Source organism: Lindgomyces ingoldianus, assembly GCF_010093535.1.
Source record: "Lindgomyces ingoldianus strain ATCC 200398 unplaced genomic scaffold BDR25scaffold_15, whole genome shotgun sequence".
Taxonomy (NCBI): domain Eukaryota; kingdom Fungi; phylum Ascomycota; class Dothideomycetes; order Pleosporales; family Lindgomycetaceae; genus Lindgomyces; species Lindgomyces ingoldianus.
In genome coordinates this window covers 1,290,337-1,306,318 of record NW_022985176.1, presented here as the reverse complement: position 1 = coordinate 1,306,318, position 15,982 = coordinate 1,290,337, and the positions used below count along the sequence as shown (strand labels likewise).

Sequence of the window (15,982 nt, the reverse complement as noted above, 5' to 3'; positions counted from 1 at the left end):
GCGTGTCGACGGCTTCCACAGTTGTTGTTAAGGGATGAGGCAAGCTTGTGATGTTCAGGAACGGAACGGGGGTGCAGCCGGCCGCCAATCGCTGCCAATTATTGCGCCTCCAACGCCTCATTCCAGTGAAGATCTTCATCAAAATAATTTGCCGCATTCATCTAACCTCGTCGCCAGAGAAATCGTGCGGTGGAAATCTGGCAACAGAATCCTTTCTGCTCTCTATCAGCGGCTCTACGTAGGAGACAAACCCCCCCTCATTGATCGGGATCACGACAGGTAGCGTGGCACCAATCTGATCCTCAGCTCCAACTCCCTCACTTCCCTCCACAATACTTGCATCTGGCGTTACAACTGGTTCGCTATTCTGAGCCGTGATAAGGTGAGGTGGTGCCTCGGAATCGCTGCACCTTGAGCTCCAAAGGGGCGGGAACCTCTACAATGCGGTGCAAGAAGCTAGGATGTATCCCTCTCCACCGGTGTTGGCCGATCAAAATTGCCTCAGGAGAGTTGCGAGTCTCATTGGAGGGGCTGGATAATTTTAGAAAGGTGTTGCCACCCTGAATGCTGAACCTACAAATAATTATCTCGTCCATGCCATTTCAGGAATCAGCTGCATGTGAGAAGCTAGGCTTTGACGCCCAACAAACTCGGGTCAAGCCTGAAGATAAAGCGGAAGACGTTGGAAGAGAATGCAGGGAGAGCATGGAAAGTTGGAAGTGACGTTTGATGCAGGGCTAATGTGGCGTTTGTTGAAAGCGAGCGAGATCTGAGGCTCCAAGTATTCGTCGTCTCAGGTTGCTAATTTGCCTAATATCTTCTAAAAACCTCGTCACTAGAAAGTAGTTGAGCATTTCTGCGAGGCTTACCAGGCCATTTCGGTGGCAATCGATCGTCTCGCCAAGAACAAAGTTGGTACTGAGAAGGGAAATCAGACGATGGGAACAAGAACATCTTAGGACCGAACAAAATATTGTATTGCTACAGGAGACTTGCTCACTCCACCCATCCTTGGTCCACATCCTCGGAATGAAGAATGCGCACGTATTTACGGAGATAGCCTTTATCCATTAAAAAAGTCACCATATCAGCAATATATGCTACCCGGTGAATTTACGCTTTTCTTATGCCAGTTCGGTTCTTTGCCGAGTGACTTTTCGTCGAGTAGCTTTATTTCGAAACCTGGTAAAGGTTTTAGGTCAGGCTCACTCCCAGGTCCCGTTAATACGTGGGGTTGGCCACTTACCAAACTAATGTCTTGCAGCTCAATAAGCGAATTCTGACTTCCATCACGAGTGACGCGATAATAATGAGTTGCGTAGTCACTACAGTTCATCGCCCTCAAGAACTCCTCATCATGAGTGATGACGATGAGCTGGAAGTTGGCTTGCTTCTTGCGAACCTTTATAATCTCCGACAATGCGCTTGCTAGGCCAATGATGTTCTCTTGGTCAAGATTTGTAGTGGGTTCATCAAGAGCGATGAGACCGCAGTTCGTCCCGAAGCACTCAGCCAGCGCGAGACGAATGACGATACTGGCCAGGACTTTTTGACCAGCACTACAACGTCCCCGCATATCCATCTCAACTTCTTGCTTTACCATGACAACTCGATAGTTGTACGATCGATTGCCCTTTCCGGTTTCGTTGTCTGAGCGAATCCGAATTGAGTCGACATCCGTGCCCTGATACGCCTGCCTCCAGAGCTCCTCGATGATACTATTGATCTCTTCCATCTTAAGTGTGTGGTATTTCATGATGGCTTTGTCTAGGGCTCCTCCGTAACGACCCAAGTCTTCGACGGCTGCCTTTGTTGTTTCAACCTTGATATGCGCCTCCCGGTATTTGTAGTTTGCATCTTGGAAGTCCGTCTGCCATTCTGCCTCGAGGTCCTTCAGCTGTTCGTCCTTCTCTTTCATGGTCCCAAGTAGGCTCGCATTCATAGTGGTGAGCTTATTCCATTCATTCTGCCAATGGTTGCCTTCGAGATCCCAGCGTTCTTGGTCCTTTTCCGCGTTGTTGGTCTCGAGCTCCTGAATCTCCGCTTGGAGAGTTTGGAGAGAGCGCTTCGCCTTCCTGTACCTGAGATTGTCGCTAATGGAGCGTTTCGTGTTATCTGTATCACGTAAGGTGTCATCAATCTTCTTGACCTGCCTAGTGACATGAATCATATCCTCCTCAACGCGGGAGATTTCAGCCTGAAGGATTTCGAACTCTCGTTGGCTTCGAGCAAGTTGCTGGGGGCCACCTTTCTCTTTATAAGCAGTAATCTCGTTCTCTGCATAAGAGAGCTGCCTGACGCTATCTGACAACTTTGATGCGTCGTCTTGAAGACGTTGAACTCTTTCGCTGCCGCGTGAGTTGATGTCGTCATACTTGAGTTGAGCTTGCTCGATCTGAGGAACAAGATTTTGTATGTCGCGATCATAGCCTCGGATCGCCTCTCGCTGATCGCTGCTATGAGTCTTGAGCTCTTCCATGCGCTCAGCGAGCGCCCGTTTCTCCTTCAGCTTGGATTGAGCGCTGTTCAGTTCGGCATTTATGTCGCGAATGTTAAATTCGAGAGTATTAACAAGATTCCGCGATTTATCCCTCTCTTCAGAAACGCTTGCAAGGACGGCTTTAGCACTCCTGACTTCGTCTCCGATCTTTTTGAGCTCTTCCTGAATATCGTCAATGCTTCTACCAAAACCAGCAGCTTTTTGCTTCTCGGAGAGCTCAAGAATCTTCTTCTCAAGATCGCGAGCCTGGTTGTAGGAATTGACAATCGACTGAACATTTTTGGAGAGTGATTCAACCTCCATTTTCGAGGTCTGGAGGTCTTGGATGATAGCGTCCTGCTCTTCTAGCTCCTTGTTAACAACATCCCGCTCAGCCACCCACCTGGTAGATTCGGATTGGAGTGTTGGTAGTTCAGTGTGTCGTAGGCGCATCGCCAAATCATAGCTTGGTTTCGCTTTCTTTGCGTCCTCGAGCTCGGCAAACATCTCGTCGGCATTCTCTTCTCGTGCAGCTTTCTCAGCCTTTGTTATGATCTGCTCGATTGACGTGATGAACTCCGCCTTTTTGAACTGTTCTGACCTGTCATCTTTCAACGACCTCTTGCAAAGTCGACAGCGATCGTCTTCTTTAGCTGTCTTCAAGCAGCTCCGCATGTACTCTAATTGCGCTTGGAATTTGGCCTGATCCATGGTTGTAGTCTCGTAGATTTCTTCTCGTTCCTGAAGCGTCTGCTCGAAATCGGCAATGTCGTCTGATCCAATGGCATCCTGCACGGCCTTTTCACACTTCTGAAATTCCGTGCGTTTCTTCTTTTGCTCGGACTCAACTGTTGACAGCTTGAAGTTAATATTGTCGAGCTTGCTCTGGGAAATGTCACGACGTGACTCGGCCTCTTTGACTTCCGTCGCCTTGTATGTGACTGCCCGTTCGAACGAGGAACTCAAAGTGGCAGGATCCCAGCCTACCTCAACAAGCTGCGCAATTCGAGATCCGTGGGCTCCTTTCATCGTTTCCAAGCTGCGTTTTGTCCGCTGCAGCTCATCTTGAGCGTACTCAATCTGCGCAGAATCGCGGGCAAGTCTGGTGGCGTTGACAAGCTCCGCCTCTAAGGACTCCTTTCTCTCGTCTAGATTACGCTGCGCGGCATCTGCATCTCGTATTCGATCATCGAATCTCTGTGAAAGGTTATTTGCATTTGCGGTTTTCAGCCGTTGCTCTGTTTCATTCTTCTTGTCCTTGAGAATTGCCTCGCCTCCCTCATCAATATCGATCTTGTCCATCGTTCTCTGCAGGTCCACTACCCGCCTGTCGTTGGCTGCAATCTGAGATCGCGACATTTCTTTCCTCTGAGTCAAGACTGACTTCTGTTCGTTCAGCTGGTTAACTCCATTCTGCGCGTTACGCAGTTCCTCTTGGGTGTCTTTGCGAGCGCGATCGAGAGCCCTGTTCTGATCACTAGACATCTTCCCGATAATTGCTAGGAAATCAGTGACTTGGGAGTCAGTGATGTCGTAATCGAACCCGCGAATGCCGTGTCGCTTCGCAGTTTCTTTGATGAGGGTCTCGCGTTGTGAGAGGTGGCGCTCGTGCTGCTCCTTCTGCGCCTGGTATTTGCCGATTTCGCTCTGCTTGACACCGAGAGATTCTCGATTCACGTCAAGGTCTTGTTTGAGATTGCTGTACTCTTTGCGAAGCTCTTCCTGTTGCTTCCCATACAAAGCGACTCGCTCCTCGTACTGGTTCAGCATGGAGTGAAGATCTTCATCCGTTTCCAGCATCTGCTTTAGGTTGGCTTCTAAATCGACCACACTCTCCTGATTGGCCCGTAAAGTGATACGTTTTCCATTGAGCTGCGCAACAATCTGCTCGAATCGTGCGGCATGATCGAAGGCTTCTTTGGACTTCATTTTGGCCTCTGCGACCCTTTCTTCAAGGTTTTTGGCCTTGTTATTGAGTGTTTCAATTTCGTCGAATAGCGCATCGGCCTTCTTCCTGGCACGCTCGCCTCTGTCCCTGTCTTCTTTAGCATGTTGCTCGATGAGCTTAAACTTGCCAAGCTCCTCGGTATGCTTCTTTCTTAGAATTTTGATGTTGTCAATTGCCTTAGTGTACTTCTGGGCTTCGAAAATTTCATCGAACTTCTTCTTCAGGGCAGAGGGCTCGCTCATTGGCCACAAGCTATCGTCTTGGTGACAAAATATGACATTCTCCAGTACAGCCTTGGAGACACCAAGATATTGTGGAAGGATCTGATCCAAGTGCGCGACGCGGGACGAGACGACAGATTTTTCGCCATCCTTGGCAATAAGGAGACTACAGTCCAAAGTTTTTTGACTCCTGGAGGCTTTCTTAACAGTCAACTGCAGCTTCCGGTCCACGACCATACGAGAGCCCGATGCAGCGGTGAATGAGAGCTGCACTCGGGCCATGACTTCTTTTTCGCCGCACAACTACCGTAGGTTAGTACAGAAGATCAAAAAAATCCTCTACAGACATACTTTTGGGTCATGGATGAAAGCACCCCCGGTCTTGCTATTTGGGGGCAGTTCTCCGGTGGTTGCATACTTGAGGCACTCGATGATTGTCTGCAAAACAATAAGCTATTAGATTCCTATTTGCCTCAGTGTGCCTCACCGTCTTTCCGGATCCATTGTACCCTACAATAAGAGTAAGAGGCGTCCAGAAAACGATATTCTGGTGTTGCTTGTTGTCGAAGGAGCGGACGCTGCCGGGGTTAGGACCGAGCACAATGCAGGAGACCAACCACTTACCCCAAAATCTGCATCCGATTTACTTTCGCTGCAAGCGCGTATTAGCATACTGGATTGACATTGCAGCCCGCACTACATGACTGCCATCCAAGGAGCGAATGAACATACACCTAACGCTAAGTTTAGTATATGATTCATAAAGTGCGAGGTTTCTCGTTCTGCTCACATCTTATTGTCTTCCCGCGGCGCGCTGCTTAACCTTGCTGGTCCCCTTCCTCGTCCTTCCTTGGAGTTGGCGTGTCGTGTTGGAGGAGTTGAGGGGCTCGCTGCGGCCTAACGAAGTCGCGCCCGCTCAGTTCGCGAGATCACGTGAGACTTGATGCGCCACTCATGCCGTGGCTGATCAATCGGCAAGGACAAGGAAGCTCTCGGGCCGAATGCGGGAGAGGGTGTCATATCTCCAAGAATCAATTCACAGTGAATATCAAGCTTTTGTTTCTTCTTCTGACGGCGCGTCTCCGCGCCTCATGGTATATATCTCGACTGCGGGACCTCGCAGCCATGTACCAAAGTGGCGGCTCGCTTCCTGCTGAGGTATGCCGCCCTTGACGCCGGGTTTTCGCGAGAAACGTATGATGCTGACCGAATACTGCATGAAGATGGGTAGTCTGGCGCCCCTACCCGACCTCCCCCCCGATCAAGGCACGGGTGGCATTCCCGGTCTCGATGTGGACATGATGCAGATGGACATGGACCTCTCGCAAATGGACGCGGATACCCAGACGCCCGCCCAGCCCTACAATGCCTTCGCCCCACCACAACTCCTCTCAACGACGAGGACAACCAGCGTCTCCACCGATGCCTTCTCTCTCGGCCAGGAAAACACCATGACGGGCGCGGGTGCGGGCCCACTTCCCACCGGCTTTGGCGCCCCCACCCTGAACCCATCGGGTAGCACATTGACAGAGTTCACAAAGCGGCGGAACTGGTCGCAGCGCGTGCTGGAAGAGCTGCGAGACTTCCTACATATATTAACGTCCGATGGCAGGATCCTCTATGCATCGCCGTCCTGCAAAGCCCTGACCGGATACGAGCCGGCTCAGCTCGTTGGCCGCTTCATTCAGGAGTTCATTCACCCTGATGACACTGGAATCTTCGTGAAAGAGTTCAACGAGTCAATCGCGTCTGGCAATCCCCTACGCTTCTTCTACCGTTTCCGTAAAATTGATGAGACATGGGTCATTTTCGAATCGCACGGCCACCCGCATCTCAGTAGCGATGGAGGGGCCGCCTTCGCCGCGCCGGGTAGCATCAACTGTCGCGGCTTCTTTATGATGTCTCGCCCCTACCCCACCAAGAATGCCGCCTTGCTGGATTCGTTCCTCGAACACAAGATAGAAAATGAGCGGCTCACAAAGCGAATAGCAGAGCTGAAGCGCGAGGAGCAGGAAGAGCAGGAGGCACAGAATCGGCATTGGCAGACGGCTGAAGGTCAATCCTCCATCACGCCTTCTGAGACACAGGCTCGCACGGAAAGTGACAGCCACACATCCGCTGCGTACAACAGCATGCCACCGCCAGCTAAACCTGGTGTATCAAACACAGCTTTGACACAGCAAAACCTCAATGAAGCCTTGGCCGCAAGCAAGCCAGACAGTATCAATGACAAAATGGCTCGATATGAAGGAGCCACTCATCTGGAGACAATTGAAATGCTGACAGGACTGCGGTATCGGGATGGAGAAAGATCTCAAGGCATCAGCACTGGTGACATAAGCCCTCTTCTTATCAGGGGAGATGCTGGTATCCAAATCTCTTTGGACCGAGACGGACGGAGCTCCGATAAGAAGAAGAAAATTAAGATTGCGGATGAATACGTGTGTACCGATTGCGGTACCCTAGATTCTCCTGAGTGGCGGAAAGGACCTAACGGGCCGAAGACGCTTTGCAATGCGTGTGGGTGTAAGTGATGTTGTCGTGTTTTCAGAGCTAGCGGTTTACTAACACTTTCACAGTACGCTGGGCGAAGAAAGAGAAAAAGAAGCAAGGTGCAACAGGCGCTCCTCATGCACAGCCTCCAACACTGCCCGTGCAGACTGGTACACACAGCAGCTGAAATTGTGTACCTAGTCACTTGTCCCTAAACATATTCTCTGCGATGCTCTAGCTGCTGATGCATTACTAGCCTTCCCCAACGCACGAGGAAACGTTCAGGGGACGATACTGAACATCGAGACCGGCAATCGATCAGAATATGAAATCGTACCGATCAGGTTTGGAGCAGAAGGACATATAGGGAGGGAAACGGGCTTGTTATAGGATTACGTCACGAACCCGTAGGCAAGAATGATGATTTATGACTTTATGGATCACCAAACAAAAGGTAATGGCAGATTACATTTCGGTTTCTAGTACACGATTTCGGGTCTCTTCAGAACAGAGTTTGAATGTTGGTATGAAAATGGAATCGGCTCTATGATACCGTATTTGGATCTCAATATCAAGTATTAGCAATTAATATGACCGAGCTAAGGCCGCAAGGTCTCAGTGTCTAGACTTGTGAACGTGGGATTTATTTATGTGAATGCGTAGAGTCCATTTTCCTTCGATCTTGCCTTCTTTTCATCTTCTTCGTAACATTTCTTGACCACCATCCTAGCCTGTGCCCAACCCAGCATTCATTCCATTTCATGAATGGAATTATATGGCCTCTTTATCAAATCACCGTGATTAATCACCGTTGAAGGAGTCGGAGTGTATCAGAGGGGTGTTGGTGCTGCCATTGACGATGTGTGCAGAGGCTAGTTTCACGGGCTCAACTTCCACATTTAACTAGACGGCGGGTTTAAGAAGTATGCCGAGGTGATCTTGAGATTTTTAGAGAAAGGAATTGGGTTCTGGAGAAGAGGAGGAGAGGAATCCGGGTGCGGAATGTGCCACTAGTATATCATTTAGGACAGCAATTTCAATCATCTTAAACATGTCCCTAATTCTACCAACGACTTTAACAAATCGAATCTACAATATTAATGTTCCCCGAAAGACACCAATATGCCATAGGATGAACCCGCAACCAAAGTTCCTAAAGACCCAGCTGGGCATTGGTAACGAAGTGTGCTCCACCTGCACACCTATACCCACCAGCTTGTTTAATCCACCTGAACCCCTGTACACAAACTCCCAAATTTCTCAACTTCCTTTGAACCACAATCTCCTTCTCCCTTGCCTTTTCTGCCTCTTGTCTCCGTCGCTCCAACTCTACTAGCATCTCTTGCTGTTTTCGCATCTCTAGTACGCGTCTGATGCGCTCTGCTTCAACACGGCGTCGTTCTTCATCATCTTTGGCATCCTGCTCCGCTTTCTCCAGGTTCTCGAGTTCCTGTTTGGCCCGAAGTTCTTCTTGGGCAGCCTGTTCTTCTTTTGCGATGCGCTCTTTTTCGAGACGCTGGTGCTCCTGCTCGCGAGCTTGGGCCGCTAGCTTGTCTTTCTGGAGTTGATGCCAGATTTCGTCGCTAATCCTAGCATCACGGGTGTCTCCTAGGTCAGGAACTTCGGTCTCTTCAACCGTTTCTTCCTTCTCGTCACCTGGAGTGGCAGGTATCAAAGGGCCTGGTGAGGATGCAGACGTGCCGGTATTTGTAGAAGTCTGGATGTTCGGCGCATTATCGGGCTGCGACTCGGAAGGAGCAACAGGAGGATTAGTAATATGAGGTTTGTGCCTACTTGTTCCAGCCTCTTTGCTGCGGGGGGTGCGCTCGTCAAGCATCGTGTCAAGTGCAGACAAGACGACAGATTCTGTGACGGAAAGGTTCGTAATGGGTGGAGTTACTGAGGAGATTAGTTTGCTGAAAACGGCTTTCTCAATGGATTGGATGTCTCGAGCATTTCCCCATGACTTCAGCCCTGACAACTGCTTAATCTTTTGAAGTACCTGGTGGCGGAAGCCGCTAGATGGCGATGACAAGACGGAGACGTCTAGGGGAGCCCTTCGTGCCTGTAAAAGATCTGTTAATAGCGTGAGACACTCCTCGGCGGTCAAGTGACGGAAGATCATCGACTCTGAGAAGCGGCTCGTCAGACCCGGGTTGACAGACATGAGCCGATCCATATGTTCATCGTAGCCGGCCAAGATGCAAATCAGCTTTCGAGCAAATTTGGGCTTGGTGATGCAGTCAACAAGCTCATCCATGGCTTCCGTAGCAAATTGTCCCTCGGCTAGTCGGTACGCCTCATCGATGAACAACACTTTTCCTAACGCCTTCTCGAGAAGCTTTTGTACTTTGGGTCCAGTATGTCCAATGTATTGTCCTATCATATCTGTAGCAGAGCATTCTTCGACCGCTGCGTTGGCTAAGAAGCCCATGTCGTAGAAGACTTTTCCCATGCGGCGGGCAGTGGTGGTTTTACCTGTGCCTAGACGAAGAATGAGCACAGTGCGTAAGGAAATGATATTGGCAAACCTTACCTGGAGGTCCCTTAAACAAGAAATTGAACGGAATCTGATCTCTTGGATCCATCCCCAATGTCTTCATATTCGCCGCTGTGTTCTGATACGTCTGTAGCTGCTTGATGATGTCTTCACATCCAATCACCCCTTTGAAGAGAAGCGGCAAATTGGTAGAGGCAAGCGCGCCTCTATCGAATTTTGGATCAAAGTCGATAGCTTCGAACTTATCCTTATACTTCGTCTTGGCGGTGGACAAATGCTGCTGGTGGAGAAGTTTCGCTTTATCAAGGATGATGTCTATCTCGCCACCATTGCCGAAATGGGGTCGATTGCGAGCTCGACGAAGCATATCCATTGCAACCTGTTTCGCTTGATCTGTGGCCTCAAATCCTTGGTCCTTGAGCTTCAAATCTAGAATCTTGCGCAGTTCGCAGTCTTCAAAGTCTTCAAAGACGAAGGCTGAGTCTAGAGGGAAACGCCGCGCTAACCCGGGGTTAACATCCCGGAGCATCACTTCCATCTCATCTTTGTATCCCAACAGCAGGACGCATCGGTCTTCGCCTGGAGTGCTCTGGACCTCGGCGACAATGGTGTCAACGACTGCTGTTTTGAATGCGTCACCGCTACCGCCCTTACTCGGCCTCAGCATATAGGCCTCGTCTATTATCAAGACTTTCCCAACTGTAGATGCAAGGATAGCTTTCGTCTGGGCTTCCGATTTGCCGAGATGTTCACCGATAAAATCAGCTGGGTTTCTTACAACAACTGGGCCTTTATGAGCGAGTACTCCAACTATCATAACAGGGGTAGCTTACCTTCTCCATTAGAAAGCATGTTGAGGTCTGCTAATATCTTTCCATACAATTTCGCAACTGAGGTCTTCCCTGTCCCGGGTGAGCCAACAAAGCAGCGATTCAGTGAGTACTCGACAATGGGTTTTTCGTCCAGCTCACGTTGGTAGTTGAACTGAATGGTATCGAGAAGAACTTTAACAGACTGCTTGACAGCATCCAAACCAATCATCTTCTGTAATTTCGCCCATGCTGCATTGCCTTTGAGAGCTGCTGCTGGCTCCGGGCCGATGAGATCTTCTTTGGTGAGGAGGTGGTCGTCGATATTCCTGCCCACTCTTCTTTGCTTCTTCAGTCGTTTTGCTTGACGCTCAGTGATGATAGCTAGCTTGTTCTGGACGTCACGGGCGTTGCCGAACCCATCTCGACCACGGCTTCGGCCAATGCGGCGGGAAACTATTCGGGCATAGAGACCACCCATTCCACCTTCCACCTTCATTGCTCCGTTGTACCGCTGATTGATCGAATAGCCGAGAATCCGCAGAAGCTCCTCATCTTCGTAATCTTTGAACTCCATCTCGATGGGGATTCGGCTTGGAATGCCTGGGTTGTGGGCGAAGAATGCCTCCATCTGCTTATTGTAACCTGCTAGGACGAAAGCAATCTTGCCGGTAAGGTTCTCGATCTCGGTGAGGAGATAGTCCAACACTGCCTTACCACCTGAGCTATTTCCGGAAACAAGTTGATACGCTTCATCGATAAAGAAGACGCCTCCTCCAGTATTTAGGATGTCATCGATATGCTTTTTGCAAGCATTAATTCCATCATTAGCAAGGCCAGATCCAGAGGTCTCCACAAAATGGTCTCCTGGGAGAGCCCCGACCTTGCACAAGAATTTCGCATAGAGGCGAGCAACGGTCGTTTTCCCTGTCATCAGATGTGAGTCACGGTGTAAGTAGTTCATAGCAAGAGTCTTACCAGTTCCAGGGTTTCCGAGCAAAGCTGCACCGAACCTTTCATTCTTGAGAGAGACACCTTGTCGCACTATTGCGTCTACCTTGGCTTTGATGTCCAGAAATTTCTGCTTTACGGATTCTAGCCCTAAGTGAAAGAGGTGAGAGAAGCAATTGCTAAACCAGAGTATAGATCTTACCTATCATGCCAATCAAGGCATCAAGGGCTCTATTGTCTTGCCCTTCGAAATTTTTTTGGTAATCCCAGTCATCTTTTGCTTCACTTGATTCCCAAGGTTTCTTCGAGTTGCCATCATCTTCATCATTACTCGTTACCTTGGCCTTCGTAGTGGCTGACGAATTCTGCGAAGTAGATTGGTTCGGATCGGGTGGAGATGCATTCTCTTTGCTTGCATCCTGACTCTGGGAACTAGCGGGATTGTTAAGAACCTGCTGCTGCTGCTGCTGCTGCTGTTGTTGTTGTGCCTTCTTTTTATTTCTGAGGATTTGAAGATCTTGCCGGTGTTGTGCTAACACCCTTTGCCGCTCCCGGTCATCTGATTCATCCTTGACCAACCACTTCTCATGTTCAATCTCGGCTTGTAGCTCAGAGAGCTCATTTGCGTAGTGTTTCTGTTTTGCTTCTCGCTCTTGCTCCAATTTATGGTCCCGCTGGCGTCTTTCTTCCTGTTTGCGAGCCTCGGCCTCACATTTGTGACATATGGCGCCAGACTTGTCGTGGCATTTTCGAGATATCTTATGCTTTTGAGGGCAAGTCGATTTAATGATTGATATACAGGCCATTTTGGAATGATCTTTCAAGTTGTGGCAATGCTGGGGGCATTTGTGCAAACCACAGTTCAGCATTGTGCCGCTATGAGATGTTAACATGGTGAGACTTGCGTGTTTGTCAGAGATCTTACCAAAGCTCGGAACAACCTCCATCAGGACAAACGCTGTCAAAGTCCTCTTTCTTGGTCAAGAGCGCCACCTTGTCCGGATGTCTCTCACATTTCACTGGGAAGCCATTGTAAACATGGCCATCTTTCTTCAGTTGCTCCATGAGAGGCACCCAGACATCCTTTCCTTTACGACTGCTCATGAAGGTCTCCGCATTTCCAATCATGATCAAAGCGTTCCGTGCTCTAGACAGGAGCACATTCACTCTCTGTGGTGCAGACATAAATCCAATATCTCCTCCAGGGTTACTTCGAGTGAGAGAGGCAATGACAATGTCGCTTTCCTCTCCTTGGTAGTTATCTAAAGAATACCAGTCATTGATACACCCTTGTCGTAATTTGACGAAAGAAGTTATCCTAGGGACTTCTAGGAAAGGGCAAGGTCTACGTACCGATCGTAGAAATCTTGATTGGCTGCTTCGATATGTTCGCAGCTGCTGGGGTGACCAGTCCTGCTCGAATCAGATCCCATGAATCCAGATCATTCAGGATGGGGTCATTGTCCTTCAAGAGCTTTTTACGAAGGAGGAATAGTTGACCGAGATACGGAGTGAGGATTACAAGCTTGTCAGTACCATAGCCTTGCTGACCAAGATATCTCACGCATTTAAGCACCATATCGACTTCATACTCATTTTCGCGGCTAGATGTCACATTTTCGTCTCGACGATCAGCAATTCGTTGGGTGTTGAGCTCCGGATGGTCATGGGAAATGAACATGACATTGTTCTGAAATCCGCGGAGAGGGGGTCTGTTCTGTGTTTTGGGTGCATCCTCGAGCTCAGGATACGTGAGCTGCCTGACGAGAGTCGAAATTTCCGGACGCATCCTATGCTGCGCCGTCAGTACGCTATGTGGGAACTCGGAAAGAACTAGTCGCTCGAATAGAGATTGGTTAAGGTTGTAGCCGTCACCCTTCTCAATAGTGAGGGCAAAATTATCAACCTTCGGTCGAAGCTGCTTGTGGTCTCCAATCATGACCAGTTGCTTCGTATTCATTGTCATTGCCGTGAGGATGTGGCTTTCCAGAATCTCACCAGCCTCTTCCACAAGAATGACTCCTGGCGAAGCATTGCGAAGCCCTTCAGCTTTCATGGCAGCTGCGGTGGTAGTGCAGCCAATGATACGTTTCTCTCTGATGGTATGAACATCCCTTTCGCGGTTCAACTGCCCCAGCCGCTCCTGGCATTTGTTGTACCCCGTCAACAGGTTACCAATCTCTAACAAATTCTCCTGTAACAAATCTTTGATCCATCGGTTGAAGAACGTGGTACGTGTTGCTAGATCCATTTCCCAGACACCAGAATATTCTGGAAGAGCACTATCTTTGAACACTCCGGGATCATATCCAGCAGTCCATTGGTCTAGTAAGTAGTGGCGACCAACCTTTTTGCCTTTCGATCCAACAAGAGACATACCATCAGACTGCTCCGGAACCGTGAATGCGTCAAAAAAATTTGAATCATCTGAGAATTCTAGGTACTCTAGCAGGGCGTCCTTTGAAACCTGAAAATTGCGATATCGAGCAATTTTAAAGGTCAATGACTCATAATAGCCCTCCGCCAGAGATCTCAGGTTGTCGATCGTAGTCCATGTGCACCTGCTGTGCTTGTATGTACTCTTTTGCTCAGTAATGTTCAATGGCTTCGTTCTCACTGTGGACTTGGATCCTAGCCGCACAATAGATCTTGCATCTATTCCGATATCGAGAAGTTCCTCGAGGAACTGGTCGAGAGCATGGTTTGTATAACAGATGACCAATATCTTCTCATTGGTGTAGTCGTGTATTACTTTCGCGAGCAATGCGCCAATGAACGACTTTCCCGTACCTGTCCGTATTAGAGGGAATAGTGAGGAGTGTGCAAGGCATCTCGAATCTGAATGACTTACCTGGTGGGCCTTGAATGAGACTCACTTTTCTAGTAAGGCCCTTAAGGAGGGATTCCGCTTGAGGTCGGTCCAGTTTGATAGACTTGGGGGTGCCTAGTATACCACGCAAGTCGTCTTGGCTGTTTCTCTGGATCTTGTCGATGATGGTTGCGGGTACAACATGGGCATTTTCTTCGCTTGATCCAGGCTGCAGGTCTACTATCTGCTCCTTCAAAGGCAATACAGTCATCCTTTGAAGACATTTGAGAATTGGTTCAAACGCGAAAACGGCCGTATCGACTTGAACAAATTGTAGATCTGGCGATGACTTGGTAACAAGAAGGACCTTTGTGAATGAGGCTGGATCATCAATACGCAAGACAATGACTGGAGGCGAGTGAGAGAGAAGATTTTCGTCTCGTTCTACAGTCGCAAAAGCAACCACGTTTCCATCGCTGATCAAGCACCCAAAGGATTGATGTCGAATAAAATTCTTGTTGTCTTTGACGAATTGTAGTCTGTTCTTCGCATTCGTCAAATGTGCCATTCGCGGGATATCCTTCTGGCAGCGAAGTTTCATGGAGCAGAATTTCCGCCTTGTTTCCGGTCCACAGTCGATTCCCTCGAAGGTCAAGCCCGGGATGACGAGGTTCCTTCTGCTACCTTTCTGCTGGCCAGTGGCTGTCTGGAAGTCGTTTCTCAGCTCTCCAAGTAGATTCTCTCGTAACAAGCGGAACTGGTTGTCGAGATGAATTGCTCCACGAGCTTCTATGTCTGCGGATGCGACAGCATCAGCTGTTCGATAGAACGGCGTTTCCTTAGATACAAATTCATCCGAAGTAGGTAGGATCTTAATTTCCCTAAAGTTGGCAAAGTCATTGTCATGGCGGCCTCCGGGTCCATCCTCACTGCTGTGGGTAAAGGTGGTACTCAAGACATGCTTGATCTTCTGGCCAATGTTACGAACATTGAGAGACGAGGATTCTGTCAAAGATCCATTCTCGGTGACTTGTTCCGCTATCGATCGAACATTCGGGAGGCCTTCCGTGTGGGAAGAGAGGATTTCTAGGAGAAGCCATCCGAAGGCATGGCTTGCTCGCTCCGTAAGCAATCTCTTCTCATGTGCATCGAGGAGAGCGTTCCAGAAAGATGGTGGTTCTACGATGGCCTCCAGGACGCGGTAAAGGAATTGGCCACTGCAGAGCTGTTTGAGAGATGGAGCCGTGAGGTAGAGGAGAAGATCTGTGCCTGCACCAATAAGGAATGGGCGATCAAGAGAGAGCCGAACTGCCTTGGCGACTGCTTCCAGCCCCTTCGGTGCTGCGATAAGAGCTTCAATTCTTTTCGCAGCATCAATCTCATCACAGAGAGCCTCCAGGAACCGAGGTCCATCAGCAGAAGTCTTGAGCTCGCGTTTGCCCTTGACAATGAGGTCGAAATACTTCGACAGCCTAGCCGACCGGCTCGACGCGTCTTCCTGCGCTGCCATGCTGGTTGTTCAAAGAAAAAAGTATCGGAGAAGCGAAGGACCAATCTAGGACGAAAGACTTTAGGAGATCTCAATACTGGTGTTTATTGAGTATCATCCCTGATGTCTGAAGCTCAAAAGAGGAGGAGGAGGCACGACTTTAATGCTCGCGCATAGCGTCTTCTTTGATACCAGCTGGTTCGAGTTCATTGGAAGAGCGACACTGCCTCTCATGTGGCAAAGGCCCAAAAACCGCTGCCTGCTCTCTGTGTCTCTACAAACA

General features: G+C 49.2%; 3 protein-coding genes across 3 annotated transcripts; 1 reads left to right on the top strand and 2 right to left on the bottom strand.

Moving 5' to 3' along the window:
* Nucleotides 1–1,170: 1,170 nt before the first annotated feature.
* On the bottom strand, nucleotides 1,171–5,515 carry BDR25DRAFT_342871 (uncharacterized protein; the record flags this gene model as incomplete). Its single annotated transcript, XM_033693771.1, has 6 exons — nucleotides 5,437–5,515; nucleotides 5,273–5,300; nucleotides 5,136–5,226; nucleotides 5,000–5,086; nucleotides 1,247–4,951; nucleotides 1,171–1,182 (listed from the first exon to the last, which is right to left on the bottom strand). The coding sequence occupies exons 1-6, from the start codon at nucleotides 5,438–5,440 to the stop codon at nucleotides 1,171–1,173; spliced, it is 3,927 nt and encodes a 1,308-aa protein (XP_033547959.1). The 5' UTR covers nucleotides 5,441–5,515.
* A 212-nt stretch (nucleotides 5,516–5,727) lies between these two features.
* On the top strand, nucleotides 5,728–7,750 carry BDR25DRAFT_286579 (uncharacterized protein). Its single transcript, XM_033688261.1, has 3 exons — nucleotides 5,728–5,806; nucleotides 5,872–7,174; nucleotides 7,228–7,750. Exons 1-3 carry the CDS (start codon nucleotides 5,774–5,776, stop codon nucleotides 7,326–7,328), a joined length of 1,437 nt encoding a protein of 478 aa, XP_033547958.1. The 5' UTR covers nucleotides 5,728–5,773; the 3' UTR covers nucleotides 7,329–7,750.
* A 447-nt stretch (nucleotides 7,751–8,197) lies between these two features.
* Nucleotides 8,198–15,830, bottom strand: BDR25DRAFT_261540 (P-loop containing nucleoside triphosphate hydrolase protein). Its single transcript, XM_033686705.1, has 8 exons — nucleotides 14,253–15,830; nucleotides 12,755–14,191; nucleotides 12,327–12,663; nucleotides 11,604–12,277; nucleotides 11,429–11,551; nucleotides 10,475–11,377; nucleotides 9,678–10,424; nucleotides 8,198–9,625 (listed from the first exon to the last, which is right to left on the bottom strand). Exons 1-8 carry the CDS (start codon nucleotides 15,718–15,720, stop codon nucleotides 8,295–8,297), a joined length of 7,020 nt encoding a protein of 2,339 aa, XP_033547957.1. The 5' UTR covers nucleotides 15,721–15,830; the 3' UTR covers nucleotides 8,198–8,294.
* Between the last annotated feature and the right edge of the window lie 152 nt (nucleotides 15,831–15,982).

Excerpts from the sequence above, each read along its gene's own strand:
- BDR25DRAFT_286579 (XM_033688261.1), top strand. The coding sequence starts at position 5,774 with ATGTACCAAAGTGGCGGCTCGCTTCCTGCTGAG. Across the intron at positions 5,807-5,871 it reads GCGGCTCGCTTCCTGCTGAG|ATGGGTAGTCTGGCGCCCCT; the intron begins GTATGCCGCCCT and ends TACTGCATGAAG. Across the intron at positions 7,175-7,227 it reads GCTTTGCAATGCGTGTGGGT|TACGCTGGGCGAAGAAAGAG; the intron begins GTAAGTGATGTT and ends ACACTTTCACAG.
- BDR25DRAFT_261540 (XM_033686705.1), bottom strand. The coding sequence starts at position 15,720 with ATGGCAGCGCAGGAAGACGCGTCGAGCCGGTCGGCTAGGCTGTCGAAG. Across the intron at positions 12,278-12,326 it reads GGAGGTTGTTCCGAGCTTTG|CGGCACAATGCTGAACTGTG; the intron begins GTAAGATCTCTG and ends AACATCTCATAG. Across the intron at positions 11,378-11,428 it reads GCTCGGAAACCCTGGAACTG|GGAAAACGACCGTTGCTCGC; the intron begins GTAAGACTCTTG and ends ATCTGATGACAG.